We start from the raw sequence: 22,885 nt of genomic DNA, 5'->3' as shown, positions 1-22,885 counted from the left end.
ACCTAAGCATCTATGATAGGAACTGAGCCTTCTCACCCACTCAGAGCCCCAGAGAGAGAGACTCAGAACTTGACACTTCTAGGGAACCCTTAAGGCAGCAATGAGATTCGTGTGGAGAACTGGCTGACCTCTGTTCACTGAGTTGGTAGAATTTTCCCTGGTCCCATGTCCCCTCCCATAAAACCAGACAACCCTCCTCCTCCCCACTACACTGAGACATACAGGAAAGTGGAAAGGAAGTAGTTCCATACCAGAGGACTCCAGTTATGGCAGAGAGGAAGGGTGATGGGAAGGGCTGAAACCAGGAGTCCAGTTAGCTGGTTAAAGAGTAGGACCCACCAGCCACTTCCCTCTACCCTGCTTCCAAGTGACAGCAGTCATGAAACAAACAAACAAACAAAGCTGAATTCTTCTCAGGAGACTGAAGTTGTTGGCAGCTCTATTTTGACCCAAGAAAGTCCTACTTAGGATGAAAACCATGAAACTTACATCACAGAAGGCAGAGTGAAAAACAATCCAGGATCTTGGTGACATCATTGAATTGCTTGATCAAACTATCCCTGAAGCCCTGCTTCCCTCTCAACACTTCATTACACTTGCCTGGTAGCTGCTCTATGGCCATTTATGACATACCCTCAGAAACCATTAGCATAACTTCCACTGTATTCCATTTGCTGAAGTAGTCACAAGCCTGCCTAGATTCCAGAGGAGGCAAACAGAACTACCACTAACTCTAAGAACTAAAGTTAGTGAGTAGTAAACCCTGGAGGTCCCAATGCAGCCTTTTTTGATATAGGACCTGTGTTTAGTGAACCACAAATTCATTTATAACCTGTAAAAGGAGCACTCCTAAGGAGCCAAGAGTCACTTCAAAGAGTCTAAGAAAACATATGTGCATCAAACATTTTCTGTGGATAAATGATGCGTCTTGTATACATGAATAACTGTGCTATTATCATTAAAGTATAAGTACTGCTCTTACAAGTAATAAAATGCAAACTTTTAAAAATCTTTGCTTCGGTTGTACTTTTTTTGTATTTTATACCTTTTGTGTTATGTATTTTCTTAATCATGGATATTGAAAGTACAATTAACACGTGGAGGAAATATTCTTTATGCTTAAAATGGGTTGTCATATCTTCCAAATTGAACGTTACTGTTTCCATATTCTACTGTAAGTCACAGAAGATCTCTGAGAAAATGGCTAGAATGCAGTCCCACTGCCTGCCAGACCTACAATCACTTCTGAGGCAGCGCAGCTCTCAAACCCTATGACATCAGCTCCAGGTTATAAGTCTTCCCTGCCCCAGCTGGCAGCCATAACCGATTAGATGAGGGTGCATAGCTGACCCAATCAGTGCTTAAACTGGCCAATGACCTATGGGGTGGTCTGGCACGGTAAAGACAAATTGTGCTACTCAAACTCTTTTATATTAAGCATTTTAATTTAGACATACAGACATTCAGCATATGACACAGCCAGCGGCAAGAACTGGCACTAATAAATCAGAGTAATAGGGAGCAAATTGACGCTTGAGGAGAAGCTATGAATAGAGAAAAGATAGAGGATGAGTTATCTAATTGGAAACAGGAGGGGAAGCAAATAGAAAGAAGTGGATCCAGGAACACAGCTGAGTGCTGTTGACAGAGATTCCTTAAGGCAGGGGTCTGCAACCATTTTGGCACCAGAGACAGGTGTCATGGAAGACATTTTTTTCGTAGGCCAGGGCCAGCGGCAGGGATGGTTTGGGGATGATTCAAGCACATTATGCACTTTTTCCCCATTATTATTACATCAGCGCCCCCTTAGATCATCACTCATTAGATCCCTGAGGTTGGGGGCCTCTGCTCTAAGGCAGTGAGGAGTAATTCTTCCCCACAGCTGCCCATCAGAATCAACCTGGGAGACGATACTTCAGCGGAAATGCTTGGGGCCCCACCCCGATGTATTCATTCAGTCTGCAAAACATTTAGATGTTGAAAAAGCTACAGGTCACTCTGATGCCCTCTGGTTAGGAGTTCCCCCAGAAGTCCTGCTTTGATGATGTCCGGGTCGCCAATTTCAGGGAGTTACTTTATCTTCCTAATTGCCCGGTTCACGTGCTCATAGTTAACCCCCCTTACCCAGCAAAGAGTCTCCATTCCTTCCAACCGGAAGTCTCTCACTACAAAGTCTCTCACTTCCCCACTGAAAGGGGAAGTGCAGATGTCAAAAAAATTAAGCCTTTGGTTGAGCCAGCTAAACAAAAGCTACAAGAGAGGGGTTTCCATACGAAAACGTCTTCCAAAAAACATGCGGTCATTTCTGATATCTAATCATACAAGGCTCCCAAAGAGTGGTTTTCTTTGAAGAGTTATTTATAGCTTTTGTTAAGGAAAAGGAAACTCCAAGATTATCTGACAATAAAGGCACGTGCCATTCTCTTGACTTTTTTAGATATACGAGGCTATAAATTAGTGAGGTCAACACGCCCGTCACACAGAAAAGCAGGCTTGTTCCTTTGCCATCACATATATGTCTGTATTTTGGGTGTCAATACACGGGCCTTTTTTCCCCTCATTGTCCGAAACCACAGGAAGCAGCTCAGACACCAGGGACTTCTGGGGATGCGAGTGTTCGATTAAGACAAATTCCTCAAATCAACATTTCTGTAACTTATTTTTAAATTGTTCCTCCAGCAAACAAAGGAACGTGTGCTTGGATGTTCTATGATGGGAACTTATGGAAATTTGAGTTTGCACAAGGGGTGACAGTAATCAATTTTACAATTAACAGTCATCCACTCTGAAGATAATAAGCTGTAATTATAGACTGTTTGGTGTAATCTCAGTTTACAAAATAGCACTGCTGTAGATCTTACAAATTAAAGTTACTTCATAATGAGTGGGACTTATCAAATTATTTCCTTTAAGTTTTTTACAGTTCTTTGTAATTCACTATTATTAAGACATACACTTGGAATCGTTTCTTCAGTCTTTAAGGTTCAAAGTAACGTCCCAACCCTTTCTAGCCCCGGGTCCCAATACTCCTCTTTCTTCCTTACCTTAAGTTACTTGCCTTTCTCTAGCTTTGCTGGCATAAAGAACTGCACCACCAAAAAAAAAAAAACTGCACCAGTAAAGTCCTTCTGGTAAAGGACCAGTAAAGTCCTTCTGGATCGTTCTCCTGCTTTAAGGCAATCTTCATTCACCCCAAACAAATTCACCCCAAAACAATTCATCATTTTTGCACGTGTATCCCTATGTCATTTATCCAAGGGTTCTATGTTTAATATACATTGTGCAAATTACTTGCTTCTCTTTGAGAATAATAACCCCTAATGCCTAGCACAGTGACTTGAATAAAGTAGATACTATATGTTTCTGTTGCATAACAGAAGAAATGTTTGTGTACAATTGTTTATAATTTCTAATTCCCATCTGCCTATAGTCAGTGACACTCATTACTGAGATGATTAACTGAAATGCAATTTATGGCCAAGAGAAATTATTTTAACTGTGAATTTGGATCAAATCAAATTTATGATTTTGAATTTTAACACCATGATACATATATTATTTCAAAGGATATGACCATCTTGAATCTAAGGGAAATATATATAAACCTGTATTATTACAGATGTGAGTGGTAGATAAGAATGCTGCTCTGGTAATTTTCTCAAAATAACTAGATAACCCCATGGATATTTTTCTGGAAGATATTTCTCAAATTCTAAAACCATCATGGGTTTGAAATTGCATTTGATACTCACCAAGAAGACACTAAACAAAGTAACAAATTGAGTAACTCTTTTCACCTTCTGAAATTTTAAGGAGGACTTTGCTTTTTTCCAGTGGTCATGTATGGATGTGAGAGTTGGACTGTGAAGAAAGCTGAGCGCCAAAGAATTGATGCTTTTGAACTGTGGTCTTGGAGAAGACTCTTGAGAGTCCCTTGGACTGCAAGGAGATCCAACCAGTTCATCCTAAAGGAGACCAGTCCTGGGTGTTCACTGGAAGGACTGATGCTGAAGCTGAAACTCCAATACTTTGGCCACCTCATGTGAAGAGTTGACTCTTTGGAAAAGACCCTAATGCTGGGAGGGATTGGGGCCAGGAGGAGAAGGGGATGACAGAGGATGAGATGGCTGGATGGCATCACCGACTCGATGGGCATGAGTTTGAGTAATCTCCGGGAGTTGGTGATGGACAGGGAGGCCTGGCGTGCTGCGATTCATGGGGTCACAAAGAGTCAGACACGACTGAGCGACTGAACTGAGCTGAACTTGACTATGATCAACCTCCTCTCAAAATCCTTCCATCAGACACGTGAGTTACCCAGATTATTTTCCTTTTCAAATTGCTTCAACTTCTCACACCAGGCTTTTTACAAAATCTGTAAGTTGTATATCTTCTCTGTTTTCTAAATGCCTAATAATTAAAATCTCAACTTAGATAATAATAGAGGCAGAATTACGATCATCTACATATCAAAATCAAAATAATTCTCAGGTCTCTATCGATATTCCTGAACCTTCACCTACGTTGCAGAACCTAATCCTCACCTGCTTATTACACGTTTCCAGTCCAAACGCTCCAAGTCCACCGTGTCCAAATGTACTTTCCCTAAAACCAACCTTCCCGCTCCACTCAATTTCCCTGTCTCTGCAAACACATTTTTCTCCCAGTTACTGAAGCCATACCATAGTAGCTTTTGACCATTTCTCATTTCTCTTGTTTTCTCTCACATGCATGGTTTTGTGGATGCATCCCTCAAAATGGTCAACCTGTGTTGTTCCCATGTGCTCAGCATCCTTCCCTTAGGGAACTATCCCTTTCCTATTTGAGCTGAGGCTGTGAAGCACAAGTCCTACCCAATCCTCACTCAGAAACAAGCATCTGACCCAGAACATTCAAGATATCTCATCCCTCTGGCAAATGATATTGATCAGAAGGGTCAACTTATGCTGCAAGTGGAGTCAATCAATCCAAGTTCCTGTCTTAAAATTCATAATTAACATTTAGAATCAATTATATATAATTAATGGTATATAATTATATGATTAATAATATATAATTCTTTACTAGTATTGCTAATCTAAGAGTAGATGCATTTGCACCTATCTGCAGGCATCTATTAATACCTGCAGGAATCTATTTACAGTAGAAAGAGAATGAGAAAGAACCAAAAAATGCATCAGAGCCAATATGGCAAGGAAGTGTTTAAACAACAGTGTTTGAGTCCCTGGAGCCAGCCATGCCTGAAGTCCATCCCATCTCTGGACTTGCCAATTAGATGAGTCAAATTTCAAAACCCTGACTTACCCACTTTCTGGCTAGGTGAACTTAAACAAACTTTTAACTTTTATGTGTCTTTCTTACCTCATCTATGAAATGGGAGGTAACATTAATACCGACCTCACAGGGTTATATGAGGATTGGCATAAAAAAGGCTCAATAAATGTTCACAGTGACTATGAAGTGCCAGTGAATTCTGATATCCTCTCACAAATCATGCTTTGCTAACAATCCATGTCCCTCTGCCTTCCCTTGGGTCATCACCCTCACCCATCCCATCTTTCCCCCTCTGAATATCTATAGCTCTAATCCTACAAATTCTGCCTCCTCTATACCTCTTCCAACCACAAGGCCTTTCACTGATCTTGTCCTCCCTGAGATTCTGTATCATTTTCAGTTCTGAACTACAAGCTGCAACTTGCAATCATAAATACTCCTGTATTGTTTCAGGTGGGTCTGACTGATCCAGTTAGAAAGTGAAGTTTTTGGGTTACATCTTTTAGGCATGTCCCCTACCAGGGTTAAGCACATTATAGGCATCAAAATCATTATATTTAACAGGGCCCAGTCATAACACTAATCATCCCTACTTTTTAAATTCTGTAGTTTTAAGAAAATATTTCTCCAAATTAAGAAAACTTTTACTGCAGTTACCTAATATTGATGCAAAAACTCAAGTCTGTGAGGTACATAAATCTCAAATGACAAAATAAGACAATAAGACAATTTTATAAGGGAGTTATATGTTTTTATTACATAAACATTATAGTCCTTGTGGGAGCTAGTCTTACAAGTTTGTTTCTTGAATTCACAGAATGTTCAATATCTGTAGAAACTGTCTATGAATAATTTATGAAACAAACATTCCTGGTACCCCCACCAAAAAAGCCCCATTGTTTACATTTTCCAACCAGATTCCTGAGAAAAATAATACGTTTTGTTCATTTTACAGTGTAATACACAAATTTGTTTTCAAGATAAAAAAAAGGACAGACTTCTAAAATGAGTCTCCTTTTGTTTATAAAGTTCTATAAAAATACATTAAGTAGGTTCCTATGTTTGTCCTTTGACTTAATATTCCAGTTTACCAGAAACAAACAAAATACAATAAACAGAGCCATGCAAACCACATTAATCTTGAAGCAATATAATGTCAACATCATCATGAACACCTTGCAAAAGTAGCTCTCCTGAGTATGTAATAATCTTCCTTCGCTTTGCCGCTTTGAGAGTCCCTACCAGTGCTTCAAAGAGGTTGGCACACTTGTCATCTTGGAAGAGAACCCCAAATTTCACACTTAATTTTCCATCAGCATCTAATTGAGAAAACACACTGTTAGTTAATGCAAAGTCTGTTTACTGCCACCACGTATGGCAAACACACATCATCTTTCATAAACAACTGGAGGTTAACCAACATCACAATGTAGCAGTCAACCGTCAAAAATTCAGTGTTACTTCTTGCCAGATTCAAAAAGGAACAGAGGAAATGCAATGTGCAGTACATATTCTAGCCTTAGTATCACTGGTACAAACAGCAGAGTGAGAACAAAGAGATATTAACAAAAAGTGAATGTGTTACAGTGCTCATATGGAGGACCATTCCTCTCTGTCCAAATTTTTATTTTTTTAAAAGGTTTTTTTTCTTTTGGTGTGGACCATTTTTAAAATCTTTATTGAATCTGTTCCAATATTGCTTCTGTTTTATGATTTTGTTCTTTGGCTGCAAGGCGTGTAGGATCTTAGCTCCCTGATCAGGGATCGAACCTGTACACCCTACACTGGAGACCAGTCTTAACCGGACCGCCAGGGAAGTCTCTCAATTTCAACTTCCTAACTGTTAGTTGTTGAATCAGTAAAAATAACAAATATAAGAGAAACCCCAAATCAGGAGCAGTATTTCTCTAAGTGTGTTCTAAACACGCTCAGAAACCCCAGGAAAGGAGTGGTGACCACAAAAAATGAAGAAATCTTTATTTACCAGAATCCCTACATTATCTAGTTTGAAGGCCAGTTTTTAACATAGATGCTAAAAATTAAAAGAAACACTAAAAAGAAATGAGCTATCAAGTCATGAAAAACCTGGAGGAATCTTAAATACATATTAGTAAATGAAAGAAAGCAATCTGAAAAAAAGCTATGTGCTATATGACTCCAACTATGGGCTATTCTGGAAAAGGCAAAACTATGGAAAAAGAGAAAACAAAGTAAAAACATCTGTGGTTTTCAGTGGTTAGGATAGGGGAGGGGTGAACAGGCAGAGCACAATGAATTTTTAAAGCAATGAAGACACTCTGTGATATTATAATGATGGAGACATCATTACACATCAGTTCAAACCCACAGAATGTACAAAACCAAGAGTGAAATGTAATGTGAATTATGGACTCTGGGTGATAATTATATGTCAATGCAGGATCAATCCTAGAGATCAAACCAGTCAAACCTAAAGGAAATCAACCCTGAATATTCATTGGAAGGACTGACACTGAAGTTGAAGCTCCAATACTTTGGCCACCTGATGGGAAGAAAGTGCAAGTCTCTCAGTCATGTCCCACTCTTTGCGACCCCATGGACTACACAGTCCATGGAATTCTCCAGGCCAGAACACTGGAGTGGGTAGCCTTTCCCTTCTCCAGGGGATCTTCCCAATCCAGGGATGGAACCCAGGTCTCCCACATTGCAGGCAGACTCTTTACCAGCTGGGCCACAAGAGAAGTCCAAGAATACTGGAGTGGGTAGTCTAGCCCTTCTCCAGGGAATCTTCCCATCCCAGGAATCAAACCGGGGTCCTCCTGTATTGCAGGTGGATTCTTTACCAACTGAGATATTAGGGGCAGACTTATTGGAAAAGACCCTGATGTTGGGAAATATTGAGGACAAGAGGAGAAGGGGTTGACAGAGGATGAGATGGTTGGATGGCATCACTGACTCAATGGACATGAGTCTGAACAAAGTCCAGGAGATAGTGAAAAACAGGGAAGCCTGGCGTGCTGCCATTCATGGGGGCACAAAGAGTCGGACACAACTTAGCAACTGAACAACAACAACGATGCAGGGGCATCAACTGTAACAAAGGCACCCCTCTGGTGGAAGATGTTAATAACAGGGAAGACTATGCATGTGAGGGAGCAGAGGGTATACGGGAAATCTCAGTACCTTCTGCTCAATTTTATTGTAAATCTATAACTGTAAATCTATAACTTTATTAAAAAATAAAGTCTATTTTTAATTGAGGTAAACAAAAAGTGGATCTTTGGTTAAAAGTCAATAAGAGGACGTCTCAAAGATAAGAGTAATCAAGGACACTTCCCCAGTGTTAGCTGAATCCTTCGATCTACCTGGCTGAACATTTCACCCCATCCTACTGCAATGCTCCAAGTTCTTCCCTCCCAAAGCTGTATCCCCTGTGAAGGAGAAGGCCATCACAACGAGAAGGGTTCTTGGGTTCGGGTGCTCCCCTATTAGAGCTTACAGCACGCAGCTTAATAAACTCCTCCTATGGTGTAGCGCTGTGCTGGGCACTAGAGGCAGAGAGAAGGAATGATAGAATCACTTTCTAGCTAGCAAAGAAATGATTCCCCCTCCTATGAGGAAATAACCATATACACAGTAGGTAGAGCAACAGGACAAAGAGGTACATGATTGTTTATCGAGACCAAGATACTCTGGGCTAGACCAGGAAGGGAAGACTTCATGACTGGTGGTACCTGTTCTGGACTTTAAAGAAAGAAAGCAAAGTAAGTGAAGTTGCTCAGTTGTGTCCAACTCTTTGCAACCCCGTGGACTGTGGCCTACCAGTCTCCTCCGTCCATGGGATTCTCCAGGCAAGAATACTGGAGTGGGGTGCCATTTTCTTCTCCAGGGGAGCTTCCCGACCCAGGGGTCGAACCCGGGTCTCCCACACTGCAGGCAGATGCTTTACCCTCTGAGCCACTGGACTTTAAGAGGAGTATAATACAGAGCTTTAAAAACCAACCAACCAACCAAAAACCCTGACAGTCCTCAGCTGAAATTTTGGCCATCTGCTAGTTGCTTGGCCTGGGAAATCTGCATAAATTCCCTAAACCTGTTTCCTCATCTGTATAATGGGGATCTTGATACCTCCCACACTGTATGGCTGGGGACACAGTTCTGAAGCATAGAGCACAGAGTCCAGCCCATGCTAAGCACTAGATCAGTGATCACTGGTTCAATTATGAGTGAAAGAAATGGGAGAATATGCCAAGCCATACGCACAGGTGAAAGAAGTTAAGTGTCTAGGGGAACAGTGACTAATTTACTCACCTCAAGGAAACCATCTAAGAGAAGAAGATGGAAATAAGTTGGTAATGGAAAATAGGGAGTCTGACCATGCTTGGCCTGGAAAGCCAAGAGGTACCTGTTTGATGTTTTTACTTCCAACAGCACGACCCTTTGTCGGCAATGAAAACTTTTCACTGATCACAGGAGTCAGTGCAGCGGCTGGGTAACCTGGCTGGTCCTTCAAGCTCTCTGAGCTGCAGTTACTTCATCCATCAAACGAGGGTAAAAATATCCCTCTCGGAGTTGTTGCAAGGATTAAAACATAGAATGTAGGTAAAGTCTTTTATAGCATGCCCAGTCTATGGTAAATTCTCAATTTAGGTTAAATGTTTTAAAGCCACCAAAGGCAGAAACCCTGCTGTAATCTTGGGGTTCTCCTGCCCACTAACTCCTCAATCTGACAAATGTCCGAGCAATGCCACCTTCCTTGTATCTTCTGTTGCTCTAGCCTTCCCTCTCCATGGACAATTAATTCCTTGGTTCAGGCCCAAATTGATTCTCCCGTGGCTAATTGCCAGGCTCCTTACAAGTCTCCCCTTCTCTGTTTTTACCCTCACTACATCCTCCACATTCATACAGAATTTAAAATGTGGAAGAAACTTTGTATGATACAAGCTTAATTGATATTCTTCTACTTTAATCTTTCAGTGGCTCCCTAGCACCTTTAAGAGAGAGTGAATACGATTCTTCATCCTCTGGCCCTTGCCTCACCTCTCACCTGGCCTCCTGCCTTCTCATTCCATGCATCTTGCGATTCAGTCAAAATGAGCAACCTGCTGTAATCCAGGGTGATAAGAATCACCTCCCCAGGTAACTCTGTCCACGTTGGGTCATCTACCTGGCATCGCAGATCCTCTTTCTAGCTAAATTATTTTTTCTTCAAAAATGGACTCAAAAAAACAAACAAAAAAAGGACTCAAATGTCACCTTCTCTGAGAAGTACTCTATGATTGCTTTAGTCGAGTTAACAGCACTTCTTAAAAAATGGAATGTGTATCAATCAAAGCGTTCACCATCAATTACAGTAATGAAAGCTACCATTTATTGAGTACTCAGTATGTTCCTAGAACTGTTCAATGCGTTTTATAGTCATTAAAACTCACTTAACCATTTTGTCAAAGATAAGACACCATTGATTGTAAGAAGCACCATTATCTCATGTTCCAATTAAACTGCCAATTTAACGATAGCATACCATGTATCATAAAATAATCCTTATTTCAGAGATTTTAAGGCGTGAAAAATGTGTCTCCAACACTCAATGAAATAGAGTAGAATCATTATACAAATAAGGAAACCAAGGCACAGAGAGGTTTAGAAATGTGCCCAAGGTCACACAGCAGGAATGTGTGGAATTCCTCCCAGAGTCTGACTCCAGAGCACACGCTCTTAATCACCTCCCAAAACATGCTTCCAATTTATCTGTCTTCTCACTACCTAAAGAGGCCCACAGGGCTGAGATGGGCTTTTGTTTATTTTCCCATCTCCAGCAGTTGAGCACAAAGACAGCACTCAAGGTACATTTGTTAAAGAATTTAAATTTCCAAATAATCTTTATCCACTTAACTCTTTTCTATAGGATAAAAATAAGAAATCAAGAAAATCAGAGATACCAAGAGAACATTCCATGCAAAGATAGGCACAATAAAGGACAGAAATGGTATGGATCTAACAGAAGCAGAAGATATATATTAAGAAGAGGTGGCAAGAATACACAGAAGAACTATACAAAAAAAGATCTTCATGACCCAGATAACCACGATGGTGTGATCACTCACCTAGAACCAGACATCCTGGAATGCGAAGTCAAGTGGGCCTTAGGAAGAATCACTACAAACAAAGCTAGTGGAGGTGATGGAATTCCAGTTGAGCTATTTCAAATACTAAAAGATGATGCTGTGAAAGTGCTGCACTCAATATGCCAGCCAATTTGGAAAACTCAGCAATGGCCACAGGACTGGAAAAGGTCAGTTTTCATTCCAATCCCAAAGAAAGGCAATGCCAAAGAATGCAAAAACTACTGCACAATTGCACTCATCTCACACACTAGCAAAGTACCGCTCAAAACTGTCCAAGCCAGGTTTCAACAGTACATGAACCATGAACTTCCAGATGTTCAAGCTGGATTTAGAAAAGGCAGAGGAATCAGAGATTGCCAGCATCTGCTGGATCATCGAAAAAGCAAGTGAGTTCCAGAAAAACATCTACTTCTGCTTTATTGACTACGCCAAAGCCTTTGGCTGTGTGGATCACAATAAACTGTGGAAAATTCTCAAAGAGATGGGAATACCAGACCACCTGACCTTCCTCCTGAGAAATCTGTATGCAGGTCAAGAAGCAAGAGTTAGAACTGGACATGGAACAACAGACTGGTTCCAAATCGGGAAAGGAGTACATCAACAGTATATATTGTCACCCTGCTTATTTAACTTACATGCAGAGTACATCATGAGAAATGCTGGACTGGATAAAGCACAAGCTGGAATCAAGATTGCCAGGAGAAATGTCAATAACTTCAGATACGCAGATGACATCACCCTTATGGCAGAAAGTGAAGAAGAACTAAAGAGCCTCTTGATGAAAGTGAAAAAGGAGAGTGAGAAAGTTGGCTTAAAACTCAACACTCAGAAAACTAAGATCATGGCATCTGGTCCCATCAGTTCATGGCAAATAGATGGGGAAACAATGGAAACAGTGAGAGACTTTATTTTTGTGGACTCCAAAATCACTGCAGATGGTGACTATAGCCATGAAATTAAAAGACACTTACTCCTTGGAAAAAAAGTTATGACCAACCTAGACAGCATATTCGGAGAAGGCAATGGCAACCCATTCCAGTACTCTTGCCTGGAAAATCCCATGGACAGAGGATTCTGGTAGGCTGCAGTCCATGGGGTCACTAGGAGTTGGACACGACTGAAGTGACTTAGCAGCAGCAGCAGCAGACAGCATATTAAAAAGCAGAGACACTACTTTGCCAACAAAGGTCCGTCTAGTCAAAGCTATGGTTTCTCCAGTAGTCATGTGTGGATGTGAGAGTTGAACTATAAAGAAACTGAGCACCCAAGAATTGATGCTTTTGAACTGTGGTGTTGGAGGAGACTCTTGAGAGTCCCTTGGACTGCAAGGAGATCCAACCAGTCCATCCTAAAGGAAATCAGTCCTGAATATTCATTGGAAGGACTGATGCTGAAGCTGAAACTCCAATACTTTGGCCACCTGACACGAAGAACTGATTCACTGGAAAGGACCCTGATGCTGGGAAAGATAGAAGGTAGGAGGAGAAGAGGACAACAGAAGATGAGATGGTTGGATGGCATCACCAACTCAATGGACATGAGTTTAAGCAAGCTCCAGGAGTTGGTGATAGACAGGGAAACCTGGTGCTGCAGTCCATGGGGTTGCAAAGAGTCGGACACAACTGAGCGGCTGAACTGAACTGAAGTGATAGGATAAAAAATGAAAGGGTTTAAAGAACTTTATTTTAAAAGAAACAGATAAAACTAAATTCATCAATCTAGTCATCAAATTCATACTTTAGATTAGCCAACATTATTCCAGACATAACATAAATAATTAACCTTAATCTGTCAATAGATAACGTATCTCCATAGATGCTTTCCAACTCAATAATTCATCTATTACCAGGAATAGGTAAGTCAAGGAGGCCTGGTGAAGTTACAATGTTCAAAATATTTTCTTCCTTATACAAGTTAAGATAATTACCTTACAGTCATCTAGTTTGTAAACCAGCTTATTTTGAAGTGCTAAGTATCGGGGTGGCCAGTAAGTTCATTTGAGTCTTTCCATACGATGTAACAGAAAAACCTGAATGATCTTTTTTGTCAACCCAATATTATTCTATATGAAACTTACAAGATCTTATAAATGAGTGTTACCACAATAATAGACAGACTGATGATAGATAAAAAGGCTACAAAGAGATTCCTAGTCCCTTTCACCATGAAAAGATACAAGAAATCTGAGACCTAGAAGACTCCAAGTTGACCATGTTGGCACACTAATGTCGGACCTGCAGCCTTCAGAACTATGAGCAATAACATTTCTGCTGTTTATAAGCCACACAGTCTGCAGTATTTTGTTACAGCAGCCCAAACAGATTGAGGCAGACTCCCAACCTACATAACCATTAAGATATTAAATGTGGACAAAACTATAATTCAAAAAGATACATGCACCCCTATGATCACAATAACACTATTTACAAAAAAATGTAGTACATACATACAATGGAATACTACTCACACAAAGAGGAATGAAAAAATACCATTTGCAGCAACATGGCGGGACCTAGAGATGATCATACCAAGTGAAGGAAGTCAGAAAGAGAAAGACAAATACCACGTGATATCACTTAACATGTGGAATCTAAACTACGACACAAATGAACTTACTTACGAAACAGAAACAGACTCACAAAGAGAACAGACTTGTGGCTGCCAAGAAGGAGGTGGTGTGAGGGTTTGAGTTTGTGGTTGGTAGACGCCAACTATTATACACAGAATGGATCAACAGAAAGGTCCTACTCTATAGCACAGAGAACTACACTCAACATCCTGTGACCAACTCTAATGGAAAAGAGTACATATACATGTGTAACTGAATAACTCTTCAGTATAGCAGAAACTAAGACAATGTTTTAAATTAACTATACTTCAATATATCCTTAATGAAAAATATTACATTTGCTGTTTCATGTCACAAAGTTTGTGGTAAGGTTACATACGCAAAAGAAAACTACAGGGGATGTTTGATAATAATGACAATGGAATTTTCAAAGTACCTCTTGTTATTTCAAATGATTTGTGATTCATAAGTAATCACAGCTATATGTAAGAAAATCAAGCTATAATGGTGATACAACATTGTAAAGCAATTATCCTCCAGTGTAAAAAAAAAACAAGGCTACAATGACAGGACAACTCTTATAAGGTACTTCTTAAAGTTGTTTTTCACTTACATGATATAATTTTAAAACTTTGGGGTCCATTATCTCAGTTGTTGCTGAATACATCTATTGCTCTTACAATTTTTAAAATGCTCCCCAAACTATTACATGTCTGGTCTGAGATGTACAAAATATTAATACTTATAGTTACAAGCATAAGAGTTGTTTTCATTACAATTTAGGAAAAGGGGACTAATACTCCCCATTTTACATGTCTCAAACTTCATGGTAGCTGCTTATATGCTGCTGAGGGAAAAGCTGACTTTTTAAAAAAACTACCCAAAGGATGGGTTCTTTTAGTTATATATACATAAATACCTAATTATACAAAATTCAAAAGTTTGAAGAAAATAAAGACAATGTATTGCAATTTCAATGAGTCTCTAGTCAGTTGCCAATTTTCAAAATGGTGGCAGGGTAAAGCAGGAAAAAAAAAATGAATTTTAATAGTATGACAAAAATTCGAACAATGAGATTCAATGACAAGATTTCAATGCAGCTAGGTTACAGATGTACAGTGATTTTCTTCCCATTCAAAGGATAATAACTCAACCATTCTTTGTATAAGAATCACAATACTCCAACAGTTCTGTGTCTCCAAAAGTTACTTCAGGGCTGAGAGCAGTTAGCTGACAGCTGCCAAAACTTTAAGGCTTCTACCAAGAGTTTGGAGAAGGAAATGGCAACCCACTCCAGTATTCTTGCCTGCAGAATCCCATGAAAAGAGTAGCCTGGTGGGCTACAATCCATGGAGTCCCAAAGAGTAGGACATGACCGAAGAGACAGCACAGTACCCAAAGAGTTAGTCCTTGCTCTAAAGCAAACTCAGATGAAACACCGTATCTATCATATAATACTTACTTTTTGAACCAAGACGATGAATTTCCTCCACTAAGAGTTTAACTTCATGATCCACATTCATTGCTGCCTGAGGGAGGGAAAAAAAAAAATCTGTATTATTAGTTTCTACATTCCATTAAGCATATATTGTCAAATCCAAGGGCCCTCGGTTTTTTTCACGCAGCATTTGTCACTATTAATTTACCATGCCCCTCTTCCTAAAAACACGTGTGTGATGTATCTCCCCCAGGTAGAGTACCTCCATTTCCCCCATCTTTGTAAGTGCCCTGGTGGGCGGTCCCACTCTTACTCCATGCAGTCTACTGGGGAGAATGGAGCCATTGTCCTTGCACCCACTATTAACTCCAAACCCAGGCTCTGCCTGGCACCAAAAACAGAATGGTGAGTGACACAAGACCCGCCCTCAGGGAACTCATCATCCACAAGCAGTGAAAGGCCTGGCATGACTAGCAATGGGACAAGCTCTCTTTGAGCGGTGGGTCCAAGGCATTAAGGGAGCTTGAAGGAGAAAGCCGCAGGTTTCGGGGAGGTTCCTGGGGGAAGAGTGGACCAGGTAAGTAGTTGGAAAAATCACAGAAACAAGGAGAAACCACAGCACATCTGGGGCAGGCCCTAATCTAGGAGCTGGGGGCACCAGGATAAACCGGAAAAACCAACACCATCCTCCCCTCTAGGAGCCCCGAGGTGAAAAGGCGGTCCAGGCGGAACCCTACAAGGGCAATTTTAGTACCATGAGGTCAGGGCAATGATGACTTCCGGGTCACAAATACTCGTGCTCTTTCCCCAACAGCTCGTAATGCAATCTGACTGCAATGGAGAGCCTGTGGTGAACACCATTCATCTTCGGATGAGGAAGGAGTTCAGGGTTAGCACAGCAGCTGGGCGAGGTCCCTTGGCTCATGAGGTCCTCCATTGGCTGGCTTTGCGCCCATCATTCCAGCCACCTCACATCTATGCCCTTGAATGCCAGGTTGCAGCTACACGACGCTTCTTTTCATTCCTCCAATGTCCCCTCACTCTCTTACGTCCAGCCTTCACAGGTACTGCTGCTTCTTCAACCCAACTCTGACTATCCCTCTTTCTTGGAGTTAACTTCCACTTGTCCAGTCCCAACTGAGATACAACTTCCTCCAGGAAGCCCTCCCTGAAACCAGGGAGTAGGAGTGCCCCCCGTGTGTGTTCCCACAGTAATGCGCATCCTCTTCATTTCACTTGATTGGAATGACCAGCTTCTTGTCTTTTATCAGGTACTTCCCTGGTGGCTCGGACGGTAAGGCGTCTGCCTACAGTGCGGGAGACCCGGGTTCGATCCCTGGGTCGGGAAGATCCTCTGGAGAAGGAAATGGCAACCCACTCCAGTACTCTTGTCTGGAGAATCCCATGGATGGAGGAGCGTGGTAGGCTACAGTCCAAGGAGTCGCAAAGAGTCGGACACGACTGAGTGACTTCACTTTCTTTCACTTTGCCTTTTATCACTAGACAGTGAGCTCCTCTCTGCGGGGATCTGACCGTTCTGCTATTGCGGGACCCCGTCTGGCACCAAGAGTAGGACCTCAACAAATAACTGGCTGGCAAACAGGAAAATGAGCAAAGGCGTGAGAGGGGATGAAAACACACCTGTGGGGGTTATTGACAGGGAGCTGCTGATTTCAGTGAGGTACAGAAAGGAGCTCTAAGGGGAGGAAGTGGACTCAAAGACAGAAAAGGAAGCCTAAAGGGGGCCTGGCACACAGCTACAGAAAGTGGGAGGAGAAAGATACCAGCAAGAAACAGGGAAGCCGCAGGGAGAGCTGAAGGAGAGAAACCCAACTCTGTTGGAGCGAAGAAGTAAAGCGGGAAAGGAGGAAGAATGAGTTTCCATAAGAAGGAAATAATTTACACTGGAAACAGCAATATGAGGGTGAAAAGCATGGGCAGAAGAGGCATCAGCAGAGTCTAAGTTTTCCAAATTAAATAAGGGATGAAAAGAGTAGGATGGCCTGAATGGTTTACTTTGGGGTGATGATTTGGAAGAAATAATTTTATTCAGACAGATCGTAGCTAATTCTTGGTAGCTTTTAAAAAACAAGAATGACATCTATGTTTAAATTATATTGATCAGGACCCCAGATTTCTAATAGTTAATAATTAAAAGCACCACTACCATCTGCTACACTTTTGTGTAAATCTTATAATTTAAGAAGCTTATATTGCAACAAGATGGGCTTCCCTGGTGGCTCAGTGGTAAAGAATCCGCCTGCCAATGCAGGAGATGCAAGAGACACGGGTTTGATCCCCAAGTAGGGAAGATCCCTGAAGTAGGAAATGGCAAACACCCATTCCAGTGTTCTTGCCTGGGAAATTCTATGGACAGGGGAGCCTGAAGGGCTACAGTCCATGGGGTCCCAAAAGAGTTGGACAGGATTTAGCGACTAAAAAACAACACTGCAACAAGATGCAACATCTTAGGTTAATGCAGCTACATAAAACCCAGTATCAAAAATTAGTGTCCAAATGTGAGAACTTTATAGTTATTGGTGAAATTATAACATTATATTCAATTCAAAATACAGTTTTAGAGAGACACTAAAACGCTAAAACATAACTGGAGGACACAACTGAAAGACAAGCCATGAGACTAGTGGTAGGAAAAAAACCTGTTAATGTCAGTGTGGTGAATAGCTGTCATTTTCCCCTGCTCAGCACCCTTTCTATCTTCTGGCACCCGCAGTCCAATTTTTTTTTTTTTTGGTTAGAGCCATTCCTTCCTTGTTCTTATCTCATCTCATTTTGGGTGGAGCCTCATTCTGGACTCCAGGAATGGTTCAAAGTCAGAGTAATTGGTTTGGAGCATAGGATAGGTGATCCCATCTTGAACAATGGGATCAGCCCAGGAATTTTGCCAGACTACTAGTAAAACAACACTCTCCTACTGGGCTCTAAGTTTATGGCCGGCCAGTATGTAAACGGCTACCGTGTGAAAAAAGCCTGCCAGGAATAAATCCAGCACACAAAAAAAGTCAACCGTGCATCAATGATTGAGCCTGTATATGATCTTGGATTTTTCTGGTACATGAACTAATCAATCTTCTGTGGTTTTGCTTATGCTGGTTTGAGTTTCTGTCACTTGCACTCTAAAGAATCTTGACTTTTAAAGTTAGCCTAGAGACCCTAAGAGACCTGCTGCTTTAAAAAAAATAAAACTCCATTATGTACTCATGTGAATAGTCTTGTTTGCATTACCATATTAGGTAGAATAGACAGGTAAACAGAAAGGCAGATTTGGAAGCCATAAGAGAAAAAAATTCTCTAATAATCAAAACTGTCTAATGGTGAATAAAGTTTGCAGAAGTAGTAGGATCTGTGAGGGTTGATGAGGAAATCGGCCCACATTGGACAAAAGGGAAAGGGAAATGTCCAAGGGGATTACAGTCCTCTAATTCTCAGAGGCTTTGATTTCCTCCCACCCAGAATATTCATCTCTTTAACATCATTTTCCATTCCTTCCACCCACCACCATTCACACCAGTCATAGTTATCTTTTAATAATGAGACTCAAAGAGGAAATCACACTCTTAAGTAGTGTGAATATGTGCATCACATCAAGCAGATGCATGTTCATCTTTGAAGAAGGGAAGACAACCAGAATTTCCTTATAATTAATTACACCCGAGGCTCCTTATCTGTGTTCATTCTAAGACCCTTACAGAGTATTATTTATCCCTATTTCATGGATGATGAAACTGACTCAGAGGGGTTTCTCACAATTAAATGCTGTTTTTACTTCATCCTTCTGCCTCTTCTGCTGCTTTGGGGTGGGGCTGGTTATTATGCAAATAGAACTAAATGTAACGGTAAGTTGTATTGGTGTGAAATATTTGAGTACTTACTAACACAAAACCCTTAAAAAGCAAAAAAGGCTCCCAGCACTGATCATTTTGAGTAGGAAAATGACAGACTTAAAAACTATTGCTAGCCTACATAACCTGGCACGGTTTATTTCTTTGATATTTAATGAGGACAAAGGAGTATAAAATACTCTGCTGCACAAACCTCGGAAGGTCCACGACATTTTTTTATGAGGACAGAAGCCTGGGGCTGGTGCAAGCAGCAAGATCAAGAACAATGAGAGGCCACGGGCAAAGCAAGTCTAAGGGAAAGAAAGAGCCGGCTCAATGGGAGGCTCAGGGGAAGGGGATGGCAGATGCTAGCTGAGCCCTCTCATTGTGACAGAAACCAATTAGGCACTGTGCGTGGGAACCACAAGGAAAGCGGAACGTGGGCGGACTGGGCCATATGCCGAAATGCTCCACTTTCAGTAGGCACTTGAAGATATATTTAAGGACCCTCTTAACAGGTTTTTCGGTTTTTTTAATTTTGGTTGGTTTGTTTTCTAAAGTTTGGAGGCAATACCTGGAGATTTTCTAAAGTCAAGAAATAAGCCTACTCGAGTGGGGACATCTGGGAATCGGGAGCCACCTGTCCTCACTAGGGCTGGCCACTCTTTCCCAGCCCTCCTTCAAAATCCCCGACGAGCAGCTGGTGCAGGTCAAAGAATGACTGGGTTCCTTCCCGCCTCCTCGCAGGCGCGCACACACTCCATATTTGGTCATCCCCGAGCCGAGTTGGGAGCTGGCCCGGAAGGGGTCCCGAGACCCTGTCCCCGCAAGCCATCAGACGGTCATCACCCGCACAGCTGCAGAGCTAGGGGGCGCAACGCTCGGCCCCCGCTCCGGGGTGCACAGCGGGGTCCGGGGGGACTCCCAGGGAAGCGCAGCATCCGCATCCCGGAAGCCTTTGTTTCCGCGAGGCCCGCGCTCCCCCGCGATCGGCGCGCCCCAGGCGCGCCTCGAGAGCCGGTGCCCAAACCCAGCGACGCAAACGGACCCGGCTTGGGGCTCCCCGAGTCGCTACTGTCTTCTCACTACCCCCCACCCGGTACACAGAACCCGGAGCATTCAGATCCGCACCCGCCGCCCGCGCCCGCAAAGCCCACTGCCCTGAAGCCACAGAATTCCTCGGGGGGAGCCTGGCCCCTCACTGCCGGTCTGTTCCCGCTCAGTTCTGCGGAACTGGCTCTCCAAGTGCAAAGCCGGCAAGTTGCTCCGCGGTAAGAAAAAAGGGGGAAAAAATGTATATATAAACGCTGCTGATCTCCCTGCCCCGTCCGCCCCCGGACCGGCAAAATGTCACGTGAGCCGAGTACGGAAGTCTGCCCGAGAGGTGGGGGGGGGGGGGGCGCGGGGGCGCGCCCACGCGGTCCCCAGCACCCGGCTCAGCCCAATGCCAGTTATACCCTCGAGGCGCCTTAGCCCCCTCTCTTCCCCGTCCTGGCTCTCCAACCTCAGCCCGCGATCCCCTCCTCCGGCTGTTTGACCTCCCCCGGCTACCCCAGTCCATCCTTTCTACCTGCACGCCACTTCCCAGGGCGATCACTCACCTATCTCTACCTCCTGTTTTTTTCCGAGAAAACTGGGGCAGCGTCGGTGCGGGCTGGTTGCCTTCTTCCACGCACTGGGGAGGAAGAAGCCGAGGAAGGAAGTGAGTGAGGCAAAGAAAAGGCTCGTTGGTGTGCCGCAGGCGGAGGGCGAGCGGGGGGAGGGGGGCAGAGTTTCAGCGCTCAGGAATGGGGCCGCCCACACTCCCGGGGACTAAGCTAGGAGGAGGAAACTCTGGAGCGGAGACGCCAACAAGGGGGCAGACTCCGCACAGGTGGCGGAGCGCTGGAGGCTTCTAGGAAAATGCATCCAGAGCTCCAGTTACCGCCACCTTTGCCCCGCGCCACTCGGAGCCAAGGAGCTGCAACCCCCGCATCTTTTCCTGGAAATTGACTTCCTGCCAGGATCTCTCTCCGAACGCCAGAAAAAAAGCTCCCCCAACGTGCAGAATGCTGAGATCTCCTTTGCTTGCGCGCTTAGTCGGTCTGACTCCTTGGGCTCACGGACTGTAGCCCGCCAGGATCCTCTGTCCAGGGAATTTGCCAGGCAAGAATACTGGGGTGGGTTGCCATGCCCTTCTCCAGAGGATCTTCTAGACCCAGGGATAGAAGTGGTGTTTCCTGTGGCTCCTGCATTGGCAGGCGGATTCTTCACCACTGCGCGGAATTAAACCCAGGGCAGGGGGCTTTCAGATAGCTACAAATATGACAGCAGGCTAGTCTGATTTGCGAAAGAAAATGCAGTTTTGAAAACGGCTTTACTGCAAAGAAACTTTACTTGGATAAAGCTATTATAATTCTTGGCCCTGGGTCAATGTAGATTTCTTCCCCTCTTTATTCATTATTTCCTACATGTAACCGTATAATTCAATCATTTTATTCATACATCCTTTATTATAGTAACTTATTTTAATCTCTGAGTATGTGTGTGTGTGTGTGTGTGTGTGTGTGTGTGTGATGTTTGCCCTACCTGGTATCTTTTCAAAAAGGAAACCAAGCCTCTGCCAAGAGAACTGACCCGAACTATTCCTAGGACAAAGGTTGCACAAATAATTGCCCCCAAAGTTCCCCCCCAACCGCCTTAGCTGATTGGATTAAGAGTGGTCATGTGACGCAAAAGACACAGTCCATAAACTGGCCATCACCCTAGGAGGTGACCTGGAACAAACAGTCCTCACAAACCAGAACTCTGGATCATTAGATAAGCCAATCAGATTCTCCCTTGGAAACTGAAAAGGGAGAATGAATACAGAGAAGGAGCTATCTGACAGGAAGGCTGAAGCTGAGAGGGCTTGAGGCAGAAATAGGGAAAATGGGCCTGACAAAGCAAAATACTGGAGTAAGCAAAAACTAAGGATGAAGTCGAAGGTGAGTATGAGTGGAAGTGGTAGAAGTGCCTCTAAGGGAAGCTGAGATCCAGTGATATATTAAAAACAACGAAGACCTGCTCCAGAGGATAATATGAGTATCCAGGTCCCTGTGGCTGCATTGTATCCAGCCACTTCCCTAAAGAGCGTCCTAGTTAGCCTGTCAGAGTAAACACCTGTCACTTCGGGTGTGACTTTGAATGAGTCTCTGTTCCCTACCACCGGAAGATTACTCTCAACAAAGTTCTGATTGATCAAGGTTTCTCATGTCACGTGAAGTTTAAGGTGACTCCAAAATCCTTTGGAGGACTATTTTTTCCTTACTAAAACAAGCTGAGAAGAAATAGTTTGTATTTTTCAGTCTATATAATGCAGAAAGTATAATTCAAGAAAAGAGCGTATTTAGCAACTCTCAGGGCAGCACCTAGCTCCTTTGGTTTGTGGCAGTTCTTCATTTGGATAATATTCAGTGAAATGAATAATCAATCTGTATGTACTACTTCTTTACAAGTAAGTAGTGTTTCACAGTACTCTGCCAATGGGGGTGGGGGTGGGAAAGAGAGACAGAAATAGATTACTTTAAGCAAATAAAATCCCTGTTACTATAAAAATGGATTCACTCTTTAAAAAATACTTTGTATATATGTTACACTAAGTGTAACATAAACCTCATGTTAATCTGTAAAGAAT

At 42.6% G+C, this 22,885-nt stretch overlaps 1 protein-coding gene across 1 annotated transcript; it reads right to left on the bottom strand.

The window, feature by feature from the left end:
* Positions 1-6,008: 6,008 nt before the first annotated feature.
* ABRACL (ABRA C-terminal like) lies at positions 6,009-21,322 on the bottom strand. Its single transcript, XM_043457331.1, has 3 exons — positions 20,832-21,322; positions 15,413-15,479; positions 6,009-6,593 (listed from the first exon to the last, which is right to left on the bottom strand). Exons 2-3 carry the CDS (start codon positions 15,471-15,473, stop codon positions 6,409-6,411), a joined length of 246 nt encoding a protein of 81 aa, XP_043313266.1. The 5' UTR covers positions 15,474-15,479; positions 20,832-21,322; the 3' UTR covers positions 6,009-6,408.
* Positions 21,323-22,885: the final 1,563 nt, after the last annotated feature.

This window comes from Cervus canadensis, chromosome 33 (genome assembly GCF_019320065.1).
Source record: "Cervus canadensis isolate Bull #8, Minnesota chromosome 33, ASM1932006v1, whole genome shotgun sequence".
Lineage (NCBI taxonomy): Eukaryota > Metazoa > Chordata > Mammalia > Artiodactyla > Cervidae > Cervus > Cervus canadensis.
The sequence above is the reverse complement of the archived record's forward strand: the minus strand, read 5'-3'. Positions and strand labels throughout refer to the sequence as shown.

Excerpts from the sequence above, each read along its gene's own strand:
- ABRACL (XM_043457331.1), bottom strand. The coding sequence starts at position 15,473 with ATGAATGTGGATCATGAAGTTAAACTCTTAGTGGAGGAAATTCATCGT. Across the intron at positions 6,594-15,412 it reads TCATCGTCTTGGTTCAAAAA|ATGCTGATGGAAAATTAAGT; the intron begins GTAAGTATTATA and ends TTTCTCAATTAG.